The 25,365-nt window shown below is 56.7% G+C and overlaps 2 protein-coding genes across 3 annotated transcripts in view; one reads left to right on the top strand and one right to left on the bottom strand.

The window, feature by feature from the left end:
• Nucleotides 1–3,273: 3,273 nt before the first annotated feature.
• On the top strand, nt 3,274–14,924 carry AMN (amnion associated transmembrane protein). The gene is made up of 12 exons (XM_060165227.1): nt 3,274–3,316; nt 4,122–4,240; nt 4,345–4,389; nt 10,521–10,608; nt 10,749–10,966; nt 11,141–11,278; nt 11,471–11,579; nt 11,702–11,784; nt 11,988–12,165; nt 12,254–12,443; nt 12,533–12,626; nt 12,697–14,924. Exons 1-12 carry the CDS (start codon nt 3,274–3,276, stop codon nt 12,781–12,783), a joined length of 1,392 nt encoding a protein of 463 aa, XP_060021210.1. The 3' UTR covers nt 12,784–14,924.
• A 95-nt stretch (nt 14,925–15,019) lies between these two features.
• CDC42BPB (CDC42 binding protein kinase beta) overlaps nt 15,020–25,365 on the bottom strand; it is a 114,571-nt gene continuing 104,225 nt past the window's right edge. The window contains exons 31-37 of one of the 2 annotated variants that reach the window (XM_060155691.1): nt 23,794–23,891; nt 23,626–23,710; nt 23,388–23,505; nt 23,190–23,307; nt 22,655–22,760; nt 22,478–22,548; nt 15,020–16,406 (exon numbers count right to left, since the gene is read on the bottom strand). In XM_060155691.1, coding sequence (XP_060011674.1) covers nt 16,275–16,406; nt 22,478–22,548; nt 22,655–22,760; nt 23,190–23,307; nt 23,388–23,505; nt 23,626–23,710; nt 23,794–23,891 — 728 coding nt within the window. In that variant the 3' untranslated portion in view covers nt 15,020–16,274. Of the gene's footprint in view, nt 16,407–22,477; nt 22,549–22,654; nt 22,761–23,189; nt 23,308–23,387; nt 23,506–23,625; nt 23,711–23,793; nt 23,892–25,365 lie in introns of those variants that run through there. The other variant, XR_009541697.1, reaches the window with a different exon arrangement.

The raw sequence follows: 25,365 nt of genomic DNA, 5'->3' as shown, positions 1-25,365 counted from the left end.
AGGACGGTGAGCAAAGCCCTGTGGGCCCCACGGGGCACGTGGTGGCAGATGCTGACAGTGGGGTGTTTGTGGCCAAGGTGGCCTCTCTGGGGAGGTGGCCATGTGCAGAGACCTGAGTAAAGGGAAGCCCTTCTGAGGGGGGCTGCCCTCTATCCTCCCCCCACCCCCACCTCTCCTCCTGGTGTCCAGGAACAAAACCGTGTGTACTGGAGCTTCAGTTCCTCCAGAGCGACATTGAGGCCCAGAGAGGTATAGGAACCTGCCCAAGGTCACACAGCCAGTCAGTGACAAAAGTGCGGGAGAAGGAGCTGGGGAATTGGCCTGGGGGGGCACGGTTCTGTCCCCACAGACTTGTGAGGATGGGGGGGTCTGACTAGGGACCATGGCTGCAGGCAAGGTGGGGACCACCCGCACCCCCAGGGCAGCAGGACTCACTCACACTGACCTCAACCAAGGGAAGGCTGCAGTGGCCAATCGGAGCACAGCAACTCCGGCCCACAGGGTTGGTGCTCAGTTGGAAACAGGAACCTCACTGAGACTCTGCACAGTGACCTAGTTGGGGAGGTAGCAGGTCCAGGTCTCCCAGAAGAAGGCTGACCACAGAGGGCAGTCAAGTCAAGACAGAGCCAGACAGACAGACACAGAGATTGAGAGACCAGACAGCCCAAGCCCCTGGATCCAACCTTGCCTAAAGCAGCTGCTGCATGGATTTCCTAGTTACTGGAAGACATTCTCTTTGAGACTTGCATTTTCTCCTACTTCCCACTGGGGTCCTGACCAGTTGGAAAGAGTGTGCACGTATATGTACCTGCGTGTCTGGGCACCTGTGCGTGCGGTTGCAGGCCTTCTGTGAATGCAGGTTAGGGTTAGGGTTAGGACTGCATCTCAGTCCAGCCATTCCTTACCTCATGTCTTTGCTTCTGAGTCATTCCAGGGACCCTTTGGCAGCTCTGGGCCACGGCTGGTGCCTGCCTCCTGCCTCGGTGTGGATGCCTCTTTGGGCCACCCTCTGATAGCTGGACCCACCTCCAGCCTCTGCTCAAAGATACCCCTTTCAGCAATGGACGCCGATATCCCACAGCCGACAAGCCCCGGCTCCTCCTGTTCTGCCACTTTCAACCCAACCTGTAGCTGCAGCTGTGACCTCATCCTTCCAGTCTCAGCTTTAACACCACCTCTTCCAGGAAGCCTTCCTTGACTGCTGTGGAGGATGGAGCTTCCTGTCAGCCCTACCGGTGGCCAAAGCCAAATTCAGGACCATGCAGACCCACCTTCCCCATCCCAGGCTGGGCTGGGAGCCAACCCCTCCACACACATCTGGCACCGCTGAGCTACTGAGAGCAGGTGCCCCGATCCCACCCAGGAGAAAGGGTGGGACAAGCTGGTGTGCTCACTCCCTCCTTCCTAGTCAGAGAAGTCTCTGTCCCTACCCACGGCATAAAGTGCTTTGAGTGCTCCCAGCGATGGGCCCCTTGGATTTCCTCCTTGGATGAAATATCTTGTGTTGGGGAGAAGCAAAGACCCAGTCAGAGAGAAGAGTGCTCATGACAGGAGGTGTGCAGGTGAGAGGTAGGTGGGGGTGCAGGAGAGGGCAGGTGAGCTGGAGGGAGGGAAGAAGTGCTGAGTAGTTCCCCTTCACCCACAGCCCTCCATCTATACATCCACCTCCATCATCTACCCCTCCATCCATCCTTCTGTATTTACTCATCAACCCAAGGCATCCTGAACCCAATGGCCCACCCACCATTCCTCTCCCTTCCAGCAACTGTAACTGACAAGGCGTCATCTGTTGGTCTCCCACCATCCACCAATCACCGCAGTCATCTCACCATTGATTCACAGCCCATCCCCTAAGAATCAGTTCACCATCACCCCACCACCCATAACCATCCAGGTTACCAAGCCCAATCTATCTGACCTCCCACTCACTCTTTACGTCCCATCCCTAACAAATCCATCCTCCACCCACTCACCACCGTCCATCCCTATGTGCATCATACAGAGAGCCAAGCACCCACCTCGCCAGTTAAACACGGCCATCTACCCCCGACTCATCCCTCCAGTATCCCCCTGTCCTCCATTCACCCATCCTGTACTCATTCAGTCTATCCACCTGTCCATCCACCCATCCATTTATATCCAGTCATCATCTCTACTCTCATCCATCCGTCCACCACCCCTCTACCGACCATCCATTCACATTTCATCTGAATCCCATTTGCCGTTCATTTATCCACCATTCATCCGTTCATCCACCATTCAGCTCATTTACCACCCATTTCCAGCCATTCCATCCAAAATCCACAACCTTTTTTCACCCACCATCCATCTCAACAAGCCATCCACCCATAGACCATTTAAACTCCACAATTTGTCTTTCACCCACCAACCATCCATTTATCCAGTCACCATTCCATCTTCCACCCTTTACACTATTCTTCTTCATCCAACTACCATCTACCATCCATTGCCCATCTTTCCACAATCTACTCTCCTCTATCCATCAATCCACCATCTGTGATCATCCATCCATTTATCCATCCACCACCCATTTAACAACTCTCTACATTTACCTGCCACCCATCATCTGTCTACTCACCATCAACCATCGATCCTCTATCCATCCACCATCCGTTATCTCGCCATCCATGCATCCATCTACCATCCAACACGCGTCGATCACGCACTACTCATTTTCCATCCACTGTCACTCATTTACTGTCCATTTGTTTATTCACTCACCATTTCCCATCCATCCAATCCTCATCCATCCACGAACCAGCACAGATACGCTCCACCACTCACCATGCACCCACTGTCACCCGCTCACCATTCCTCCATACGCGAGACGCCAGGCACCATCTACCTGCCACCATCCACGGTCCATCCAGCCCAGGAGGCAGGAGGACCTGCTTCGGAGAGTGAACACCCAGCCCCACTAGGTGGGCAGACTGGGTGCAGCTCCAGCTGCATCTGGGGCAGAGCGGGTGTGGGAGCAGAGGTTGTTTACCCGTCGCCCCCAGCACACCCGTTATTTTGGGCAAGTCGGTCCGACAAGCGCCCAAGGTCCTCAGGTCCTGTAGGGCTGAGTGTGTGGGAGGGAGGGGGGCGGGGCCGGCGCCTCCGAGGGGCCTAAGGGTCGCTGCAGGCGGGTCTGGAGGTAAATGTGTAACCTTCCCCGGCCGCTCCCGCCCCTCCCCGCCCCTCCCCGCCCGGTCACGTGGGCCCCGCGGGGCAAAGTCTCCGGGTCCGAGACGCGGAAGCCCGAGCGAGATGGGGGCGCCGGGCCGGGTCCTGCTGTGGCTGCAACTCTGCGGTAAGAGGTGGGTGGAGGGGGGGACGCGACACACTTGGAGGCCAAGGGCCCCCGAGGGGCGGGCGGCGAGAGCTTGAGGGGCTGCGAAACTCGGCCGGTCCTCCAGATCCCTCCGCGCTCAGCGCCCGCCGGGCGGTGCGGGAGGCGAGGAGCCCGGGCCAGACCTACGCCCGGACCGCGCCTGCCCTCGGGCGCTTGTCCGCCTTCGACTTGGGCACCGCCCCGGTCCCCTCCCGAAGCTCCGCCGCCGGCCTACGTCCTCCCGGCCCCGAGGGCGCCGCGGACCCTCCCCGTCGCGCCCAGGCCGGCGCGTGTCCTCGGGGCCGGCCCCCAACCCCCGGGAACTTTAGAAACTGCAGCCCCGTCCTTGTTCCCCTCTCTTAAGCCCCTCGCGGCCCCCTCAGGACGCAGCTCCAGTTCAGAGCCCGTCTGGACGGGTCTTGCGGCCCCCCCAGGCCCTTCTACATGGCAGAGGCCTCTGCTGCCCCATTCGCCTCCGTCCCTTGGTCGTCGACATCCTTGCCTGGCCCGGTCCTTGGCTCCAGCGCGGGGCGAACTGGGGGCGGGCTAGGATGCGATCTTGGCGGGCGTCCCGGAGGAGGGCACGTTTGAGCGGGCTCTGCAGATCCCATAGGAGTTCGTCAGGGAGCGTTGTGGCCAGGCTCCTGCAGTGTCTGGTCCGACGCCGGGAGCGGGAGTGGCGAGGGCCTGTCTGGGCGAGGTCGTCCTCCCTGGGCCACTGGGGCGTCTGGGCGCGAACCCCGGATGCCGCGGGCCCGGGAGCACTCAGTCGACCCCTCCCCAGCGCTGACGCGGGCCGCCTACAAATTCTGGGTCCCCAACACCGACTTCGACGCCGCCGCCAACTGGAGCCAGAACCGGACCCCGTGCGCGGGCGCCGCCGTCGAGTTCCCCGCGGACAAGGTGCCTGGCCCCCACTGCTGGGGCCGGGGTGGGGACCAGCGTGGTCCGGGCCCGCTGGGAGCCCAAGGGTGGGGTGTGCTCGCTGATGCCGCTTCTGCCTGCAGATGGTGTCAGTCCTGGTGCGAGAAAGTCACAGCATCTCGGACATGGTGAGTCCGGGTGGCAAATGGGGCCCAGGTCGGTGGGGGGTTGGTGGGTCCCGCCGGGGTCAATTCCATGCCCCTTTCTTGCCTCCTGACCGGCCTGCACTCGCGTGGGGGACCCCGCAGTCCACTGGCCGTCAGCCTCTGGAGGGGCTTCGGGAAGGTCCGGGACCCACATGGGAGCGGGGGACGCCGGTCCTACAATCTCAGCCAGGCTATGCCCCAGCCTTGTTGGGGGGTGTGGAGGGCGCCTCTTATCCCCACTGCCCTCTGCCTCTGGCCCCTGCCCTCCTGTAGTCTGTCTTCTCCAAGGTTTGCTCTGGGAAAGCCCCCGCTCCCCGCCCCACCAAAGCCTTTCCCTGTCCTGGTGCCTCAAACTCCACCAGCAGAATTCGAGGGGACCTTTTTCTCAAACTGCTTCACAGTGTGAGTTCCAGGGTGGGGGTCCCCTCACCCGGAGGCCGCTGGACTCTGTGGGTGAATAGGGGCAGTCCGGGGGCCCAGGCCTGGGACTCAATCTCTTGCCCAGATGCAGGATCTGGTGACCCCTTATTTCCACTTGGAGGCAGCTCGGTTAATTGATGGTTTTCAAAAGCGGCATTAATTCTGGGAGCCTGGCGCCAAGTGGGGCAGGGCTGTGGGCTCAGTGGAGCCCCGCCCTCACCTGCAGCCTGGGAAGGGGGCAGAGAGCAGGATATCCCCGTCCCCGCAGATCCGGGGTCGGGATGTCTTTCCCACATTTGTCCAACGCAAAGACTAAGGTGCGGAGGGAGCAGTGATGAGGAGGAGGTAACAGCAGAGCCAGGGAGGTAGGGGCGCAGCAGCTGCACCGAGGGGACCCGCCTCCGCAGTCCTGGTAACCATGGCAACCAGGCAGCGGCTTGGAGCGAGCCGGAACCCGCGGGCAGAGGACTCAGCTGCGGGGGAGGGTGCCGGGACCTGGGGGCTCCTCCTGGCTGACTTCGTTACTTCGATGGTCTCCTTTGGAAGAGCTTGGGGATCCTAAAAGACACAACATGCGTTCATTCATTGTTCACTCGTTTATCGGGTCCCTCCATCTGCCCCTTCCTTCCCACGCCCCGCCGCCCAAACGCGAGCCCTCCCCCCGGCCAGAGGCTTCCGCGCGCCTGTACCCCTGCGCACGGCCCCGTGGGCCTCTCCCCCACCTCCCCTGCCTCTCCTCCGCTCCGCGGGGTCAGCTCCCGGAGGACCCGGGTGGGAAATGACCAGGGGCCCAGGGACAGGGGGCCGAACGGACCCAGCGCTGCCTGAGGCCCCTCCCACCCCCTCTGCACGCGGGTCCCCCGCGTTGTCGGCTGCTGAGATGTCGCCCTAGTAACAGGCACAACGGCTGTCAGTGATTTCATTTGCATTTCTCTTGGTTTGGAACTTCTCTCCCTGGGATTTTTCTCTTCCTGAACCCTTCTCCCCTCCCATTTCTACCCTTAGCCCAGGTTTCTTGTTTTGGGGGAGATCTCCTATATTCTACCCATTAATGATTGTTGAGATACTGCAAGTGTCTTCTCACTGTGGACTTTGCCTGCGTTTCCCTTTGCTGATCAGAAACCCCCATTATTAATCTATCGAATGCAAAATCTGTTGCCTTATAACTGTGTTTTTCGTGTTTTAAGCATCTTTTTCCTGCTTCTCAGTCACAACCATAATCAACTATATATTCTGTCTATTAAGTCAGAGCTTTGCCATCAGGGGCGCGTGGCTGAGTGGGGCACTAGCTAGGGAACCAGGCGTATTTTTTCCTCCTTGGAATGAGCCCAGTTTCCAATGAATGTCCTCCTCCAAACCAGCAGCCTTGCCCCTGGCTTTGTGGCTCTGCGGTCACCGTTCGTCAGCTGCCCAGTGAGGGCTGCCTCTGAGCTTTCCCTGCAGTTCCTTTGATCTTTTTGCCCGTTCTCCTGCCGGCACCGCACTGTCCCCGCTCTGAGGCTCTGCGAGTTGTCTTAATATCCCACTGGGTAACTTGCCTTCTTCACCCCCGTTACGAGGTTGACTAGTTCTTTGTGGATCTGATTGTTGCAGAGAGATTATAGTGTAGGTTTATCAGGTAACAACAGCACCACCACCAAAACCCTGGAATTTGATTGGGAATGAATGATACCTTTATACAAGCAAGTCATCCATTCAAGAGTGTGGATTTTCTCTCCAGATATTTCAGATCGTTGGTCATAAAACTCTTTACTAGAGTCTTAAAACGGTCCACATGAGGTTTTGTGTAGTATTGGTTAATTTATAAATACTTTATAGTTTGGTTTCTATTGTGAATGGTGCCCTGTTTTTAAGAATTATATTTTCTATTTGGTTATCTTTGTAAACAACAACCGTTGTTCCTCTTCTCTTCCAGTCCTAACTCCTTATTTTAATATACATATAAATTTACGTATTTATGTATTTATTTTTGGCTGAGTGTGGTCTTCGTTCCTGCGCACGGGCTTTCTCTAGTTGCGGCGAGGGGGGGCTACTCTTCGTAGCAATTGGAAAACATTCCACATAGGTTTCTGTTTACAGAAAATACATTTGAACAATGCCAGAAACACTTAAGGCTAAGTAGTATTAGACCTTCTCCTCCATCTTTATAGCAATAATCAGAGTATGTTTTTTGTCACAAAGACAGAAGACTAATTTTGGAAAGGAAGAAACAATATGATGTACAGTCCTTTCTGTCAGAAGACAAGTATGTTTAAAAATAAAGCCTCATCAGTGGTTCTGAATAAGAAACAATACAATGCTGCCAAGCAGTCCCAAACTCACATTTGAGATAAACTGTGGGGTTTAAATGAATGTTTGTAGGGTTTTGTACATAAACGTTAACTGTGGAAATTCTAATCTATTTCTAGTTTGCTAGAAGCTTTAAAAAAATCATAAATATGTTGTTGAACTTTTCAGTTTTCTTTTTTCCCTACATCCCTTGAGATGTAATTTCCCCCTGCCTCCTTTAGCCTGTTAGTGAGCTTTTCTGAGGTTGAACCGTCCTGGTAAGACTGATGTCCTCCTGGTACCTTCCTTCAGGTGCAGGTCAAAGTGCGCCGCTTCTTCAAGACACTTGACTTCTGTCCTACTGATTTTGCTAGCACGAGACTCTCCACTACCATCTGCTGGGACACCATCGTACATGCTGCAGGGAAGTCGTGATGGGAGCATTCCCTATCCTTTCCTTCCTGCATTCTTGGGACATGAACCCTATGATCACCATGTATTTTTAAAATACATTATTGGATCCAGTCAGCTAATATTTTATTTAGGATTTTGCATTTGCGTTTATAACTCAACTGAGCCTATAATCTTTCTTCCTTTGTATTGTCCTTCATTTGGCTTTGGAATCGCACTTACACTGGCCCCAGAAAATGGGCTGGCAATTTTCACTCTTTTTCTGTTTTCCAGAACAACTTCCTGTAAGAAGTTAAATTTTCCTTGAGGGTTTAGTATACCTCACCTATAAAAAACACTTGGTCTGGGAATTTAGGGAACAGGAGGTCTCTGACTAACATTTAAAACTCTTTGGACTACCCTGGTGGCACAGTGGTTAAGAATCCGCCTGCCAGTGTAGGGGACACGGGTTCGAGCCCTGGTTTGGGAAGATCCCACATGCCGTGGAGCAACTAAGCCCATGCACCACAACTACTGAGCCTGCGTTTTAGAGCCCGCGAGCCACAACTACTGAGCCTGCGTGCCACAACTACTGAAGCCTGCGCGCCTAGAGCCCATGCTCTGCAACGAGAAGCCACTGCGATGGGAAGCCCGTGCACCGCAACAAAGAGTAGCCCCAGCTTCGCAACTAGAGAAAGCCCGCTGCACAGCAACAAAGACCCAGTGCAGCAAAAAATAAATAAATAAATAAAATTTGAAAACAAAAACAAAAAAACTCTTTAGGGGCTTCCCTGGCAGTCCAGTGGGGTTAAGACTCCATGCTTCCGCAGCAGGGGGCGCGGGTTCTCAGGTTCGTGGGTTCATCCCTGGTCAGGGAACGAAGATCCCATATGCCACACGGTGTTGCCAAACAAACAAACCTTTAATGCTTACTTGTCTATTCAAATTCTCTATTGCTTCTTTTTTTAAAAAATATTTTTCTTTATTGTTTTGGCTGCGTTGGGTCCTAGTTGCGGCACGCGGGCTCCTCGCTGCAGCATGTGGGCTTCTCTCTAGTTGTGGCGTGAGGGTTTTCTCTTTCTTGTTGAGGCACGCGAACTCAATAGTTGTGGCTCACGGGCTTAGCTGCTCTGCGGCATATGGGATCTTAGTTCCCCGACCAGGGATCGAACCCACATTCCCTGCATTGGACAGCGGATTCTTTACCACTGGACCACCAGGGAAGTCCCTCTATTGCTTCTTGCATCAATTTTAATATTTAAAAATTTTCTGGAAATTGGCATATTTCATCCAGGTTTTCAAGTTTGGCAGTCCTGATTTCTTAATCTTTTCGATACCTGTATCTTCCCTCGAACGAGTAAGTTCTTTACTGTATGTCCGTGCCCTTGTGGTCTCCCCGTCCCCCATCACATTTTAGTCCTAGATTTAAACATTTATTAAGAGACAACAATAAGCTTCATCACAGTATTTCATCACCCGACTTCCCATATCTCTTCTAGGCTTCTGGATTTCTTTCCTTCTTACTTTCTCCTAGCACGTTTTCAGGGCAGGTCTTTGTGTGGCAATCATTCTGAAGTCTTTTAGGCTTAAAGGTATTTTTATTATCTTTTAATATACGTAACATACTAATCTGGAGTGCAGGGCTGGTTCCTGCCCACTGGTGGACAGGCCTGTGTCTAGGGGCGTGTCTAGAGGTGGCTGCAGACTCCGGAAGTCTCCCGGCAGCCTGTTCTGTCCTGTGCATGCATTGTTGTTGCTGAGAAACCCGATTCCTGAATTTTCTCCTTCCTGGGTGATCTGTCCTTCCCCTCTGCTGCTTTTAGAATGTTCTCTTCGTCTTTGATATTCATGAACATAGTGTTCTGTGATTTGCCTTGTGTGGCATTCAATGAGACCTTTCAACTCGAGGTCTCCCAGCTTTCTTCAAATATGGAAAATTCATCTTCATCGTTTTTCAGATGTTCCCCCCGCCCACCCTTGTATCTGAATGTTGGTGCTTCGGTTGGGCGGGCTCCCGTCTCTCCTGGCTTCCCCCGCTCAGCGCTTTCCTGCTGTCTTTCCGCTATTACGTTTATCATATAGTATGTACCTCTCCCGCTCTGGTTCTTTTGAAAACCGAGCTCTTGTTCATGCTTCACACCGCTAGTACCCGCCTCCCCCTCCTGAGGCGCATCGTGTCCATCTGTCCATGGCTTGTCCCTGGCGCCTGCAGGTGGGTTTGCCCTGCTGTCACAGTGCTGCACCCTCAGCTGTGGAGGTAGTTGGCCTGTGACCTTGAATCTCCCCGGTGTCAGCCTCTTGGTCAGGCCCAGTGCTTGGGGGACTGAAGAGCAGGCCCTACCCAGCAAGCTGGGATGCCAGGCGGGGCCCTGGGTGGATGTGCCCTGAGACGTTGAACCCCCGTGACCCCTGCACTGGGCAGCTCCCTTGGTCCAACCCTCACCTTCAACCCCAACCCTGGCGGGGGCAAGGAGAAAAGATGGGGTCCTGGGGCTTGGAGCGGCGGGTGGAGGGGGCAGGGCCAGTCAGCCCTCCTCCTGGCCTTCCCCGCTGCCCTATTTCCTCTGACACCTGAGGCCTGGGCTTCGTGCTGAAGGGGCTCCAAGGCCCCACTACCCTCCCCGCTGCCTCTGGCACCCGCTTCCCCAGCTGTAGCCCCTCCCCTCCCTCACAGGCTCAGGGCTGACTCCAGAGTCCCCAGCAGCTTGGCTTCCTGGAACCTACAAGCCCTTGGACTGTAGTTTTTCAGGGGCGACAGGGGAGGGCAATGGCCCTGACAAGAGTCACCCTGCCCCTGGGACCTGTCACTCCCAGGTCTCAGGCTAGCTCCTTGCTCCTTGGCTTGCAGCCCTACTCCCTGCGGCCTATCTGACCTTCAGGCAGGGCGAGGTGCCCCCAGGCCCTGACCTCGCCTGCTCACTCTGTGGGCTAGATTCTTCTCCCCAGGGACAGGGGGACCGGGGGTGGGCGCAGAGTGGGACCCTCTGATGCCCCAGTCCACCGCGCGGCGCCGCCTCAGCCTGCGCTTCCTACAGCTCTTGCCGCTGGACGGGGAATTCGTCCTGGCCTCAGGAGCTGGATTCAGCGCCCGGGACTTCGGCTCGCACCTGGACTGTAGCACAGGTGAGGGGGCGGGCCAGGGGCAGGGCTTCGAGGGGGCGCGTCCGTGGGTGGGGCCTGGAGCGGACGGCGACGTCCGGGTTGGAGCGTGGCCGGGTTGGAGGGCGCTTCTGGGCGGAGCTCAGCGTCGCGCGCTCGCCCAGGCGGCCCTGCGCTCTTCCGCGACCCCGACCGCTTCTGCTGGCACGACCCGCGCCTGTGGCGCTCCGGAGACGCGGCGCACGGTCTCTTCTCCGTGGACGCCGAGCGCGTGCCCTGCAGCCACGACGACGTCATCTTCCCGTCCGACGCCTCCTTCCGGGTGGGTCTCGGCCCGGGCGCCGGCACGGTGCGCGTCCGCAGCGTCCGGGCTCTGGGCCAGGTGAGCCGGGCGCGCGGGGAGGGGCGGGGCGGGGGCTGGGGTCTCAGCTCCGCGCCTTTGCCCCTCAGTGCCGCTCCCCGGAGCGCCTCCCTCCCTGTTAGCCCGGTGGCTTCCGAGCATTCAGGTTCTGTCTCGTCCTCGGGCTGGCTCCGGTGGTCACCCGGCCACCTGCAGACGTTCACGCGCGACGAGGACCTGGCTGCTTTCCTGGCGTCCCGCGCGGGCCGCCTGCGCTTCCACGGGCCGGGCGCGCTGAGCGTGGGCCCCGAGGCCTGCGCGGACCAGTCGGGCTGCGTCTGCGGCCACGCCGAGGTGAGGGCGGCCCGCAGCGGGGTGGCTGGGGCACCGCACAGCTGGGCCCGGCTCTGCGCCGGAGGTCGGAACTGTGCCAGGGGCCGCCGCGCCCCGCCGTCTCTGGCCCGCTCGCCTCCCCGGGCGCGTGGCCCTCTCACTGCGGTCTTCTCCTCGCCGTCTCCGCGCTGACCGCCGCCTCTCCGCTTCCAGGTGCAGCCGTGGATCTGCGCAGCACTGCTCCAGCCCCTGGGTGGCCGCTGCCCCCAGGCTGCCTGCCGAGACCCCCTCCGGCCCGAAGGGCAGTGCTGCGACCTCTGCGGTGAGAGCCCCGCCCGGCCCCTGCTAGCTAGGACGGCTTGGCCACCCTAGCTCGTCCCCAGCCTCAGTTTCTCTGTCGGGCCCGGATCCGCGGTGCTGACCCTCACCTGCCTGCTTCCTCAGGAGCCATCGTATCGCTGACCCATGGCCCGGCCTTTGACCTGCAGCGGTACCGGGCGCGGCTGCTGCACGCCTTCCTGGCTCTGGTAATGGGGCCGCGCCCCGACCGGGGCCCCTGCCCTTCCACAGCCCCGGTCTGGGACCACCCTCTCCGCAGGAATCCCCGGGCCCCACTCCGCCTCCTCACTGAGGCGTCCACTCTCCGCCTGTCCACCGTTTGTCCCTGCCCACAACGTTCCCGCAGGGCCGAGGGGCGGAGTTCCCGGACCAACTCTGTGCCCCTCTCCAGCCCCAGTATCAGGGGCTGCAAATGGCCGTGTCCAAGGTTCCGCGCCAGCCCCGGCTCCGCGAAGCCTCAGGCGCGAAGGCAGACACGGAGATCCAGGTGGTGCTGGTGGAGACCGGCCCCGAGACCGGCGGCGCGGGGCGCCTAGCCCGGGCCCTCCTGGCGGACATCGCGGAGCACGGTAACCGCGGGTGCCCCGTTCCCAGCCGCGCACCTCTGCCCCGCCCCGCCCTGCTCGGGGCCGACTGAGCCGGCGCCCTCCATTGCAGGCCAAGCCCTCGGGGTCCTATCGGCGACCGCTCGAGAGTCGGGCGCGCCCGTTGGGGGCGGCTCGGCGGCGGGGCTGAACGCGCCGGGGCCGCGCGCGGGGCTGGCGGGCGGCCTGGCGGCCGCGCTGCTCCTATTACTGCTGGCGTTGCTGGCGGGGGCGCTGCTGCTGCGCCGCGCGGGGAGGCTCAGGTACGCGGGGCGGGGCCTCGGGGCGGGGCCTCGGCGCCCGGGTACGCGGCGCTCAGGCACGCAGGGCTCACGCGCGTCCCTACCTCCAGGTGGAGGAGGCGCGACGAGGCGGACCCCGCGCCGGCTGGGGCGCCTGTGGGCTTCCACAACCCTGTGTTCTACGCGGCGGACCCGGCGGAGGCGGTGAGGGGACGCCCGGGGGCGGGGGTGTGGGAATTCCCGCGGCCGGATCCCTGACCCCGCTCTCCCGCAGCTCCCCGCCCCGCAGCTGGACGTCTGGAGCTCCAGCCGCAGCTACTTCGTTAATCCGCTCTTTGGCGAAGCCGAGGCCGAGGCCTGAGCGGCCGCGGAACCTGTCCCCGCCCCCGCGCCGGCGTCGCAGGCCCTGCGGGATACCCTCTGCTGGCCAAGGACAGGGTGTCCTTGCTCAATAAAGGGCTTTCCCGCACCTGCAGTCAGCCGTGGACACACTGCTTCCTGCGTTGCCACCCCTCTGCCCCTGCCTGGTGGGATGGCGAGGGGTGGTCCTCAGAGCCTGTGCCGGCTGGCGCCTGGCCACCCGCCCAGGGCAGTCCTGGGTACTACCTGTAGGCTGGGGCGGTCCGAGGCTTCTGGCCTGCGAGGTTCCACCCAGAATTAGGAGGGGGCTGCCCCGGTTCTGGAGGAGCCCATGGAAGAAGCCCCTAAGGCTAGGGAGGGGACTGAAGCAGGAGGGGGCGGTGGGGAGAGGCAAATCCGAGTGGGGCACCAAGGAGGGTGGATAAGTGAGCTGCCAGGTGCTTCCCTACCTCATGCCAAGCTGCTCGGACCCAGGGCCAGCCAGGTGGACCTGGACTTCCGGCAGACTGGGCTGCCCGGAGGAGCGCTCCTAGGGACACAGTAGATCTGTTCCCTCTGCTGGGGGCGGGGGCAGGGGCAGAGCCGCCCGCCACAATGGTGGAGCGTGTCAGAGAGCTGGCAGGTGCGTCCTGCTGGGTGGGGGCTGCTTGGTGTCCATCGCTGCAGGGCCAGGCCTCGCCCTCTCCCTTCTGAGGGCAGCTCTGACCCGGAGGGTGGGTGTCGGGACTGAGCCGCTCTGAGTAGGACACTCACTTGGTAGGTGCTTGATGGGGCAGCAGTGGGACGGTGAATCGTGTGTGTGTGTGTGTGTGTGTGTGTGTGTAAAGTTGTACTGACGGATGCCCAGCTTGAACTGTCAGGGACACTTCTGTGTAAGCAGCATCTGAAAACATCCCCCCCTCGCTCCCCCCCCCACCAAGGGTAACCACGTGCGAGCCTCTAACAGTGAATTTGCTTGTAAGTTTCCATCAGTCGCGAAGCTGTGCTCTGTGGTCAGTATCCTGCCTGTGAAGCTCACCCATGTTGTGGGTGGTCGTTACTCGGTGCTGTGTAGCTGTTGCAATAGCTAATATTTCATTTAAAAAACGACTGACGCTTCAGCACCCGTGTTTCAGAGCTGTGAGAGGTGCTCACCTCACGTGGGTCAGACATCAGACGGAGGGAGGGCCAATGTCCAATCCCATCATCTCTGACCCCGAGGCCCCGGCTGCCCACGTGGCCGCTCACCACTGGCCTTTGCTCGCTTTTCAGTTTTCCAGGTGCTGTGATTTCAGTCAATTGTCTCTGCCTGTGCTTTGGGTGGTCTCCTTTCAGGGACAGGTGGGAGGATTGTGTCTGCTCCTAAAATTTGCCATGCTCCTTCCCCAGCTGTGAGAATGGAGGCCCACAGTGAGACGGGCCTGGGTCCCTGCCGGCCGGCGGGGCTGTTTGGGCTGCGGAGCCCAGGCCGTGCTGATTGATTGGCGGAGCCGCAAGGGTGCCCAGGACGCTCCCCGAGCATCACCTGCCAGGCACCCGGCTGCTGTCTGTGCTCTACTGTATCCTTGCACCACCCTCTTCGGCAGGTGCCGTCACTGCCCACACGTTACCAGAGCTTACTGGGGGTCAGAGCAAACGATGAAACCCAACTCACCGCAGGCTGCTCCCCGCCCTGGGGGCCAGAGCCCCCAGTGTGGCCACCCATCCAGCCCAGCCTCCCCATGAGCTCCCCCTCCTGGGGGTGGTCTGCCCCACCCTACCCCCGGGGCTGCCAAAGGGCCAGCGTGGGCGTGCGTCTGTCCCACGCAGCTTCCCTCCCGGGGCGTTGCTCTGCCTTGTGGGCTCATGGGCACATCACCCTTTCCCAGCACTGGGGTCCCCGGTGCAGCAGCCGGCCCCGCCCTGCCCTGGCCCTGGAGGGCACCTGCTGCTCTCAGGCTGAATGCCCATCTGCCTGTCCTGGCACGGACACTTGGCCAGACGGCCCCCCTCTCCAGCCAGTGGCCCACCCCTGACCCTGCCTACCATGATGCAGGGTGTCCCCAGGAGGCCCCCATCGTGACGTTGGCAGGCAAGAGGTCCCAGCTCTGGCGGCTGGTTCCTGCCACGTGGACACGAACCTTTAGTGTGGACCCCGCCTGAGCAAATGACTAAGAATGGCTTCCACAGGTAAGACGGTGCTTTCCAGCACAGGGCGCTACTGGGGGGGGGGGGCAGACACCGGGTGACAGGTGGTCACATTCAGACAAACCACTGAGAACTTTAAAACTGCCGTCTTCTGCTTTATTGACAGGTAAATTGTTCAAAAATGTTCTCACAATTCAATAATTACAAAGACTCAGACTTACATTAAAAAAGTAAAAACCAGAACCCCCAGCAGGTGCCAGCCCCAGCAGAAGGCCCAGGGGGCGGGCAGGCGGGTGCTGGGCGTGTGACACGCACAGGCAGGCCACGGTGCCCAGGTCACTCAGTGCCGACTCAAGGTAAGTGCACGTCTTCAACAGCGTTGCCACCGAGAACATCGACCGGCGGGAGAACAGGGAGAAGCCCAGCGGGGCAAGTTAATCGCAAGCCTTTACAGAGACAGGAGGCTGCCTGATACTCACAAATGCCGCTGGGAAGGCAGGCAGGTACACGCGGGCGCTGCGGCCGGCCCACCGGGTGGAGTGTGGCGGCGAGTCTACACGATCCGGAAGGGCACTGATCACGGGGCTCCATGCGGGGCGGGGGTCCTGGCACCTGCCGCGGGGCTACCCGGGGCTCTGGCCTCCTCTCGGACCGCAGGCCTCGGGGCCCAGCTGCACGACACTCACTGGTTTTACAGCAGGAGGCAGAGCTGTGGAAGCGAGCGGGAAACGGAGCACAGCTGACTTCACAGTAGTAGATACGGGTGACACTTCGTGGTTGTGACCGGAAACGGACTGACACACATGAGGGACCAGGACAGGGCAGGCTTCACTTGAATGGGCCTCTGTCCATGGCTACAAGGTCGGCAGAAGGACTTCTGCATCTGACTACGTAATGGCTAAATGAATAAAAAGGCCACAAACTAAGCTCCACTTTCCTCTGTCTTCAAAACTCTAGGGACACTGGGAATGATACACAACTTCCTACTATTCTCCTAAGGTCCTAGGAAACAGTTTCAGGGAACAGGGAACAGACGCGGCACCGAGGCCGTCCCGAGCTGCCTGCTTCCTGCAGAGCCCCCCGGCGCCACTGGGGTCTGCAGGAGGCTGGCGTCACGGGCCCCCCGCACTGCCTCAGCTGGTTCTGGGCAGGAGGGGCCGCAGGCGGTCCTTCGTGTGCAAACGGAACAGCTGTGCAGATGAGCAGATCTGGCCTACCGCCTCGGTGCGGCATAAAGCCAATCATTATTATAATAAAGTATTTTCTTCATCTCCGTATCTACAAATCGATTCTACATTTCCTTGGACAACACTGGAGGGTCAGCTCAGTCTTGGCACTGACAGGAGGCCACCTGGGCCCCCGGCCCCGCTGCGGTGACCGGCAGCTTCAGGCATCGCAGGACGGCTGCTCCAGGCCTTCAAGGGGGAGCTGGCTCCTGTGGGGGGAGTTGGGGCTTGGTGGGCCGCTGGGGTTGGAGCTGTTCGATGGAGTCGAGTGTTTGGTGGAATCCGAATCAGGCTGTGAAGACAAAGAGGGACAGCGTGAGAACCATGGCCCTGGGCCTGTGGAGGCGATGCTGCCTGGGCAGGTGTAGCCCCTGCTGGCTCCATTCTTGTCATGAGAGCACGCTCTGCAAGCTTGTCACATGGTCCTTGCTGGTGAGCGATCATAAACCAAGGCCCAACCCCACAAATGACTCAGTAACTATTCCAAAATGGAGTAACTCCACAGTGAAGAAACCAGACAGCATGGCAACCAAGCAGTCAGAGGTCACAGACGTGAAGCCCTTTCACGATAAAAGCATGAGGAACAGAGAGGACCTTTCTCAACATGACAAAGGGTGTCCGTGAGCAGCCCACAGTTAACTTCACACCTGGCGGTGAAAGGCAAAGCTCCCCGCTCAGCGCAGGAACAAGACCAGGCTGCTGCTTTCACCGCTGCTATTCGACACTGTGCTCCCAGTTCCAGCCAGGGCCAGAAAAAATGGCATCCAAGCTGGAAAGGAAGAAGTAAAAGCACCTCTCTTCACAGCTGACACGACTCTGTACAGACAGAAAATCCTAAAGAACTCCACAAAGAACAAACTCAGTAAAGCTGCAGGGTACAAGATCAACACACAAAAGTCAGCTGTGTTTCTAGACATCAGCAATGAACACTGTGAAAAGGAAATTAAGAAAACAATGCCATTTACAATAGCATCCAAAAGGATAAAGTACAGCTAGGAATAAATTTAACCAAGAAGGTGAAAGATCTGTACACTGAGACTATAAAACATCGCTGAAAGAAATGAAAGACCACCTAAATAACCGGAAGGGCACCCTATGTTCATGGATTGGAAGACTACTGTAAAGATGGCAATATTCCCAAACATGATCAACCTACAGATTCAATGCAATCTTTACTGAAATTCCAACGGATTTTTTTGGGGAGGGGCAGAAATGGAAAAGCCAATCCTCAAATTCATACAGAATTGCAAAGGACTCAGAATAGTGAAAACAATACTAAGAAAAAGTGGGAGGACTCACACTTCCCAAACTTACAACTTCAAAACATACTACAAAGCAACAGTAATCAAATACAGCATGGTAGTATTAATATAAAGACCAATGCAATAGAACTGAGAGTCCAGAAATGTATCTATAAACCTGTGGTCAACGGATTTTTAACAAGGGTGCCAAGACCATTCAATGGGGGAAGGAACAAATGGTGCTGGATATTCACCTGCAAAAGAATTAAACTAGACCCCTACCTCACACCACACACAAAAACTAGCTCAAAATGTAAAAAAGACAAACAAAAGCTAAAACCATAAAACTCTGAAGAAGAAAACAGACTAAATCTTCATAACCTTGAACTTGGCAATGGATTCTTAGGTATAACATCCAAAGCACGAGCAACAAAAGAAAAAAACAGAAAAACTGGACTTCACCAAAATTAGAAACTTCTGTACACTGAAAGACACAGAGAATTGTGAAAAGACAACCCAAAAGAACGTGAAAAAAGTATTTGCAAATCACATATCTGATAAGTGTCTGGTATCCTTTTTTTTGGCTGTGCCACACCACACAACTTATGGGATCTTAGTTCCCAGACCAGGGATGGACCCGGGCCACAGCAGTGAAAATGCCAAGTCCCAACCACTGGACCCCCAGGGAATTCCCTATCCATATCATATAAAAATCTCTTACAACCCAACAACAAAAAGACAAATAATCCAATTTAAAAATGGGCAAAAGACTTGAATAGACATTTCTCCAAAGAAGGTACACAAATGGCCAATAAGCCCATGAAAAAGATGCTCAACATCACTAATCATTAGGGAAACGCAAACCAAAACCACAATGAAATACAACTTCACACCTGCTAGGATGGCTATTGAAAAAAAATTTTCTCGTAAGAAAAAAAGTAAGTGTTGGCAAAGATGTGGACCCAACCCTTGTACATTTGCTGGTGGGAATGTAAAATGGTACAGCTGCTGTGGTTCCTCAGAAAGTTAGAAGTAGAGCTACCATATGACCCAGCAATCCCACTCCTAGGTACATACCCCAAAGAAGTGAAAACATGTACTCAAAACAAATACATGTACGCAGCTGTTCCTAGTGCACTATTCCTAACAACCAATGAGTACGTAAGATGTGGTCCATCTATCCACTGGACTATTTGACAATAAAAAGAAACAACTTACTGATACATGCTACAACATGGATGAACCTTGAAAACATGATGCTGAGTGGAAGAAGCCAGACACAAAAGGCCATGTACTGTCTGATTCATTCCACTTGTATGAAATGCCCAGAACAGGCAAATCCCTAGATTGTTAAGACTGGTGGTAGCCAGGAGCTGGGGGAAGGCAGGAATTGAGGAGAAACTGCTCAGCGGGTAGGGGTTTTATCTTGCAGTGATGGAAGTGTTCTGAGTAGACAGAGCTGGTGGTTGTACAACACTGTGAATGTACTGAACAGCCACTGAATTGTTGACTTCTTTAATTTTTGGCTGCGTTGGGTCTTCGTTGCGCGCGGGCTTGCTGCAGGCGGGCTTTCTCTAGTTGCGGCGAGCAGGGGCTATTCTTCGTTGCGGTGCGCGGGCTTCTCACTGCGGTGGCTTCTCTTGTTGTGGAGCACGGGCTCTAGGCGCACGGGCTTCAGCAGCTGTGGCACGTGGACCCAGTAGTTGTGGCTCAGGGCTCCAGAGTGCAGGCTCAGTTAGTTGTGGCTCACGGGCTTAGTTGCCCCATGGAATGTGGGATCTTCCTGGAAGGGATTAAACCCGTGTCCCCTGCATTGGCAGGCGGATCCTTAACCACTGAACCACCAGGGAAGTCCGAATTGTTGACTTTTAAATGGTTACTTTCTGTTATGTGAATTTCACTTAAATAAACTTAAAAAGAGGAACAAACAGGTCAGCACAGGACAAACAGATGCCATGTACCTCAGGATGCAACACCCCAAGAAGGACACCACGTCCTGTGTGCCGTACTCCATCCTGGGACACACAACCCAAATCTCAAAAGACAAGGAAATGTCAGACACGCAAACTGAGGAGTGTTCTAGAAGATGTGCTTTATGCCAGACAGGCTGAGGGCCTGTTCCAGAGTAAAGGGGCCAACGAGATGAGGCAGCTAAATGCCACGCGTGCTTGGGGACTGGGTCCCGCGCCAGCAAAGGTGCTTAAGGACGTTATGGGGACACGCAGGTGGCTTCATCAGTATGGCAGCTGTACTGTGTTTGGTCATGTGAGGGATCAGCCTTGCTCTCAGATAAAGGGTACGATGTGTGCAGTCAGGAAAAAAGTGTGTGCAGTGTGCACGCACCCTCATACACACTTGTTTGTTGGTCCCTGGGGAGAACCGGGCGGCTGGGAGACAGGTGCGGAGCCTTTTCACTGTTTACCCAATTCAAAAAACCAGGCAAGCCTTGACTGAGGAACGTTTTGCAAAAAAAACTGCACTTTTTGTAAACAAACTGCACAGTGGACTGAAGACTAAAGAGCTGTGCCTACTAAATGCAGCGCGTGGCCCTGGCTGGATTCCAGGTTTAGGAACAGGACGTCACCGGGCAGCGGGGAGATGCCCTCCCAAGGGAGGTGCGGGGTAAGTACTTAGGGGTGGGTAATACTGCAACTCACTTTCTGCTGGTTCCTCCCCAAAAACCCAAATGGGGAAAATGGGTTAGGTACAGCTCATGTGCGTTATTCACTCTACCATTCTTGCAACTTTCCTGGAAGTTTGAAAATTTTCAAAACAGATAGTTGCAGGGGAAAAAATAAGAAAAAAACCCCCAGAAGACCTACCTCTCTAGCCATCAACCTCAGGCCCTTTTAAGGGCGGCCTATGAAACCTTCCAGGAAAAGAAAACCCCTGTATGATGGCAACTAAGAGATCCGGATTTCCTAAGCCAGAGTTGAGGCGGGTGCAGCCCTGAAGACAGCTAAAGAGAGCAGCTCAGAAAAGAAGGCACAGATAACCTCACTGATAAACACAGATGGAAAAACTGGCATCAAAATGTTCACCAGCTGAATCTCTCACTGTCCCACATTAAGAGGATCATACTCTATGCACAATGGCAACAAGAACCTTGGAATGCTTAAGAATTAACTTATTAGCCACCAACACGTGCAACCTGCAAGAGGGAGCCCATCAAGGGGAGAGACGTGCAGTGTTCCTACACAGGGAAGGTCAGGATGGTGAGCGGCCCCCAAATTAATCTACAAATCCAACACAATCCCAGAGAAAAGCTCAACACAATTTTCACTTTTTTTAGATTATGATGGAGTCAACAAGCTCCATAATCTAAAAAAAATTTTAACTTATTTTTGGCTGCGTTGGGTCGCCGTTGCTGCACGCGGGCTTTCTCTAGCTGCGGCGTGTAGGCTTCTCATTGTGGTGGCTTCTCTGCTGCGGAGCAGGGGCTCTAGGCGTGTGAGCTCAGTAGTTGTGGCTCGCGGGCTTAGTTGCTCCACGGCATGTGTGATCCTCCCGGACCAGGGCTCAAACCCGTGTCCCTTGCATTGGCAGGCAGATTCTTAACCACTGCACCACCAGGGAAGCCCCTAAAAATATTTTAAAATTTATTTGAAGGAGAAGCTAAGAAAGTGTTTTGAAAAGTGGGAATGAAGAGATGTGCTCTACCGGCTCTCAGGTTACAGGTGGTGCAGCAGAGGCTCCAGGGATAGAGATACGTAAACAAAGGAATTTAACAAATAATAAAGGGTAACACTTCAAGTTGGAAGGAAGGAAGTGGTGCGGGGCCAGCGTGTCATGTACCTTAAAAAGAAGCAGCTCAGGTCCTTGCGCACGCACACACATGCTAAGACACACACACTCACTCTCACACCCCCTCGCAGACACTTTCACGACGTAATGACAAACAGAAAACCCTACCAAGCTCTCAGACTACAAGAGAATGTTTATCTTAATTAAAAAGATAAAGACTAGACTGTACGAGAATTAAATATTTCTGTATGACAATGCCCTTACAATTAAAGACAAAATTAAAAAGTCAGCAGTAAGGGGAAAAGTACCTGCAACAGATTAACACTCACAACCTATGAAGAGTTTCTATAAACGAGTTAAGAGGAAAGCATGGTGACTCAAGAGAAGACGGGTAAAGGGCGCAAACGTGGACCCAGAGGAAGCAGCAGCCGATCCACACCTGAAAAGCTGGCCACGCCAGGGAGGTGAGGACCACGTGAGGCGAAGCCCTTCTGGTTTCCGCTGTCAGCTTAGCAGCCCCCATGAGGACGTGCTGTCGGTGCCGAGGCTGCTAGAACAGCCAGCGCAGCCAGCCTCTGTCCTCCTTCCCACAAAAGCGCTGCTGGGGCACAGCCCTCAGGCTGCCATTCTTCCCATCCTCCTCCCCCACCACACACACAGGGAACCAAGGATACTGCCACCTGGAGCTGGGTCTGAAAGCCCAAGAACACCTGAGCCAGGGATGCCCCCACCTGGCCCCCCACGCTCCGATCCCAGGGGGCAGTCAGAGGAGGAGAGAGCAAGACACATGAGGCCACCTGTGCTTTAAAAGGAACGTGCCTACTGACGTGTTACAGCCACGTGCATAAAAGTACACGGAAGAGTCTAGACGGGAGAAGCCTTCCCGCACTTTTCACAGGAGGGCTTTCATCTCTCACCCGCAGTCAGTGCCCAGGAGGAGAGCCGGGCCCCAGCAGCTCCTTGGCCCCCCTCCTGATGCCTCCTGAGCTCTCGGCGGCATCCTCCTGGGGCTGGCCCAGCCTCGGGCAGCCATGGCTGGGGGCAAGGGACCAGGTGACTCGGGAGCAGGGCCTGGAAGGAGGTCCAGCACCAGGCCGCAGAGGCCTCGGTCTCCCTGAGGCCGTGACCTGGAGGCGGGAATCCACATCTTTCTCCCAACACACAGCCACAGGGCCCACGTCCTCCCTCCTCCCGGCCTTGGCTCAGCCTGAGCGGTCATGAGTGGGGAGCTCCGGGGGGGCTGGTGACCACTGGGGCCCTACGTGGCCGCTCCAGGGGAGATGGAGTCTCTTTCTCCAAAGAACAGCTGCTTCGAGTCTCCTGCACGTGTGGAGCTGCAGACCCCAGGCCTTGTCCCCTGTAACTGGGCAAGTCTTACCTCTTTGTCAAAGTCCTGGTCGGGATCAGACATACTTCTTAGAGGCATAGCCACGCCGGGCTCAGATCCACCTACGGAACACAGGCAGCCATTGATCATCTCGGGGAAAACAGTTCAGAGACGAACTGAAAGCCTGGAGTCCCAGCATCCAGGCCCTGCCCCGGGCACCCCTGGTACCTGATGAGGGCCACGAGATGTAGGGCTTGTTCCTGGGCGGAGGCTGGCGGGACAGGCTGGCGGGAGCAGGGCCGGGCCTCTCCTCCTGGGAGGGGGGCATGGCGCTCTGGGCAGAGAGAATAGCACGTGAGCACGTGAGCACGCCCTGGGGGAGCACAGCCGGGCCCCGGGCAGAGCGCGCAGGCCAAGTGCAAAGTCTGCAGCACGAGCAGGCCGGGGCCCTGGGCCTCGACAGGCAAAACGGGCTGGGAAGGACCTCTGGACAGCGGCATCAGGTCAGTTTTGAGCTAAGAATTGGCAATAGTGACTTTAGGCCAAGTCAAATTCTACAGAAAACACATTTTTTAAGGGAAAAAAAAAACCCCACAAAGTATGCTACGTGCCCATATACTGAGATGTTTTAGCACCGCTGACAGCTATTTCTCACAAACCCCTAACAGACTGAGACGGTGACAGACACCTCAGGAGCACACAGGCAGGAGCCACAGGGGAGCCGGGGTGTGGGGAGGGCAGGGGACAGCACCCGCGGGCTCACCAGAGGCAGGTCCATGAGCACCTGCATCCCGTCGCCTGGGCCCATGTGGGCCACGTGGTTGAAGTTGGTGGGGTTGGAGATCATCTTGGATCTCAGCTCCGGGTCTCTGAGCATCTCTCTGGGGAAAGGAAACACCGTGAGGTTCAGGAAGGCGTCGGGGTCCTCTGGGCCCAGCGCAGCCCCCAGCCAGGCTCCTACCGCCGCTGCTGCAGCCTCTCCTCCTCCGGCACCTTGAAGACAAACCGCCTTTTGCTTCTGGTCCGCAGCATCTGCTTCCTGCTGTTGTCAGAGGTGTCGGGCACGTTGAGAGCCGCTCCTGCAGGACAAGGAAAGGCCGCTGTGGCTCCGTGGGGCCGGGGGGAGGGCCACGGGGCCGCTGACTCCCAGGCAGGCCCCCTCCAGCCCCCGTCCTCTGCTCCCCCCGAGAAGGGCTCACCCGAGAACTTGCTCTTGAAGTAGATCAGGCGGGGAGGCTCGCAGTTGAGGAGGTTGAGGCTGCCCTCCAAGTTCAGTGGCCGGATCTGCGTTGGAAACCAGAGAGGGAGGCTGGCTGCTGGGGGGGGGGGGGCGGCCGGGGGAGGGGCCGGGCACCGCTGGGCCTTACCCTGCGCAGGCCGATGGTCTGGACCCACTCCATGGTGCGTACGTCAAAGACGTCCACGCCGTACTCGCTGTAGACCGTGACGTGTGCGGGGCTGCAACCTGGCGCACACGGAGCAGAGTGGTGAGCCCGGGCCCGCCCCCCCCCCAGTGCCGGGGGCTGCCCGCCCAGCGTGGGGTGCAACGGCCCAGGCCGCAGGGGCCCTGCCCCTCACTCTAGAGGGAACCTTCACTTCAAGGTTCAGACAAACACAACGGACGTCTGAACGCTTTACCTCCACTCCTGAAACTAAACAGCATTTCAGTACCATCGCCATAGGTGCCGAAGGTGACCTGTTTAAACACGCTTCCCCTTTAGCTTTCTTATACAACTACTGCAGAACCCTGTCACTTCAGGCTCGAAACATCTGAAATCCAGGCAGGAGCCTAATGTCTTGTTTCTTAAGGCAAATCCCTTCTTTCAGAGATGCCAAAGGTCAGATTTCTGGGTAAACACTTAAATCTCCACCCAGAGACGGCTGCTGGGCTTTGGGCAGGGGCGCTGGCTCACTCTGGGGCTGCTTTCAGGCCGCCCTCCTGGAATCGGGTCTGAACACACACGCGGTAAAACGACAGTTATTCTCCTGCAATGAGCTGGGGAGCTGGTGCTGTCTCTCCCCTTCCCCGCTAAGGGATGGGACATCCTCAGGTCGTGACGGAAAACCCTCCCAGCGAACCAGACGTGTGAGACCGAGGACTGGTGGCCCTGTGGCACCCGAAGTTTAAGGGGCCTTTCCCACGTTTAGGACAGCGGTAAAAAATATCTGATCTGAGAGAAAGCAGCGGTGGGGGCTGCATCCCGCCATCCTGCCAGGGGAGGCGCAAGGCTGGGGTCCCAGCATGCTGTCATCACACAGCCTCGCCCGGGCGGGCACGCAGAGCTGGCAGGTGGCTCTGGCTCAGCCCTGGTTCCTGGTCCTTCCACCTTCCAGGGTTAATCTTCCTCACGTTACGCTTAACTGAAGGTAAATTTCTAAAAAGCTTCTGCTATGCTGCTATTACAGATTCCATATGGGCTCTCTGATCACACCTGTTCTTTTGAACACAAAAAAGAAAATACAACAGGGTTTAGGAAACAGACAAAAGATGCTGGAACCAGTCACCAAACTGTCCCAGAAGTGACATCTCAGACAAACCATGAGGCCTTCTGAGTGCCACACGCGAAAAAGATGGTCAGAGAAACCAGAGGGCCCTGAAGCGACTCAGAGGACCTTCCCCCACATGGGGGCTTCTGGGGCAGCTCTTCTTACTTGTGAGCATGTGGGGCTTCATCTGCAGGGAGCCAGGAGAGATCTGTGCGTACGACTTACTGATAAAGTGATAAACTGAGATGTCCAGTCTAAAGAAAAATTTGAACTAAAAAGTTAAATCAGTGGCGAGAACATGGGCCGTGGAGTCTGACAGTCCAAGTGTGAAGCCAGACTCTGCTGTGCGGTTTGTGCAGGTCACCTCACCACGTGGCCTCCTCGGTAGGCTGGGACCGATCAGCGCCCCCCAGCCCCGCCCCCCGGGGAACAGGAGAAGGGGCAGAACACAC

The sequence above is a fragment of the Lagenorhynchus albirostris genome, chromosome 1, assembly GCF_949774975.1.
Source record: "Lagenorhynchus albirostris chromosome 1, mLagAlb1.1, whole genome shotgun sequence".
NCBI lineage: Eukaryota > Metazoa > Chordata > Mammalia > Artiodactyla > Delphinidae > Lagenorhynchus > Lagenorhynchus albirostris.
Note: the sequence above shows the minus strand (reverse complement) of the source record. Positions and strands in the feature narration are given on the sequence as shown.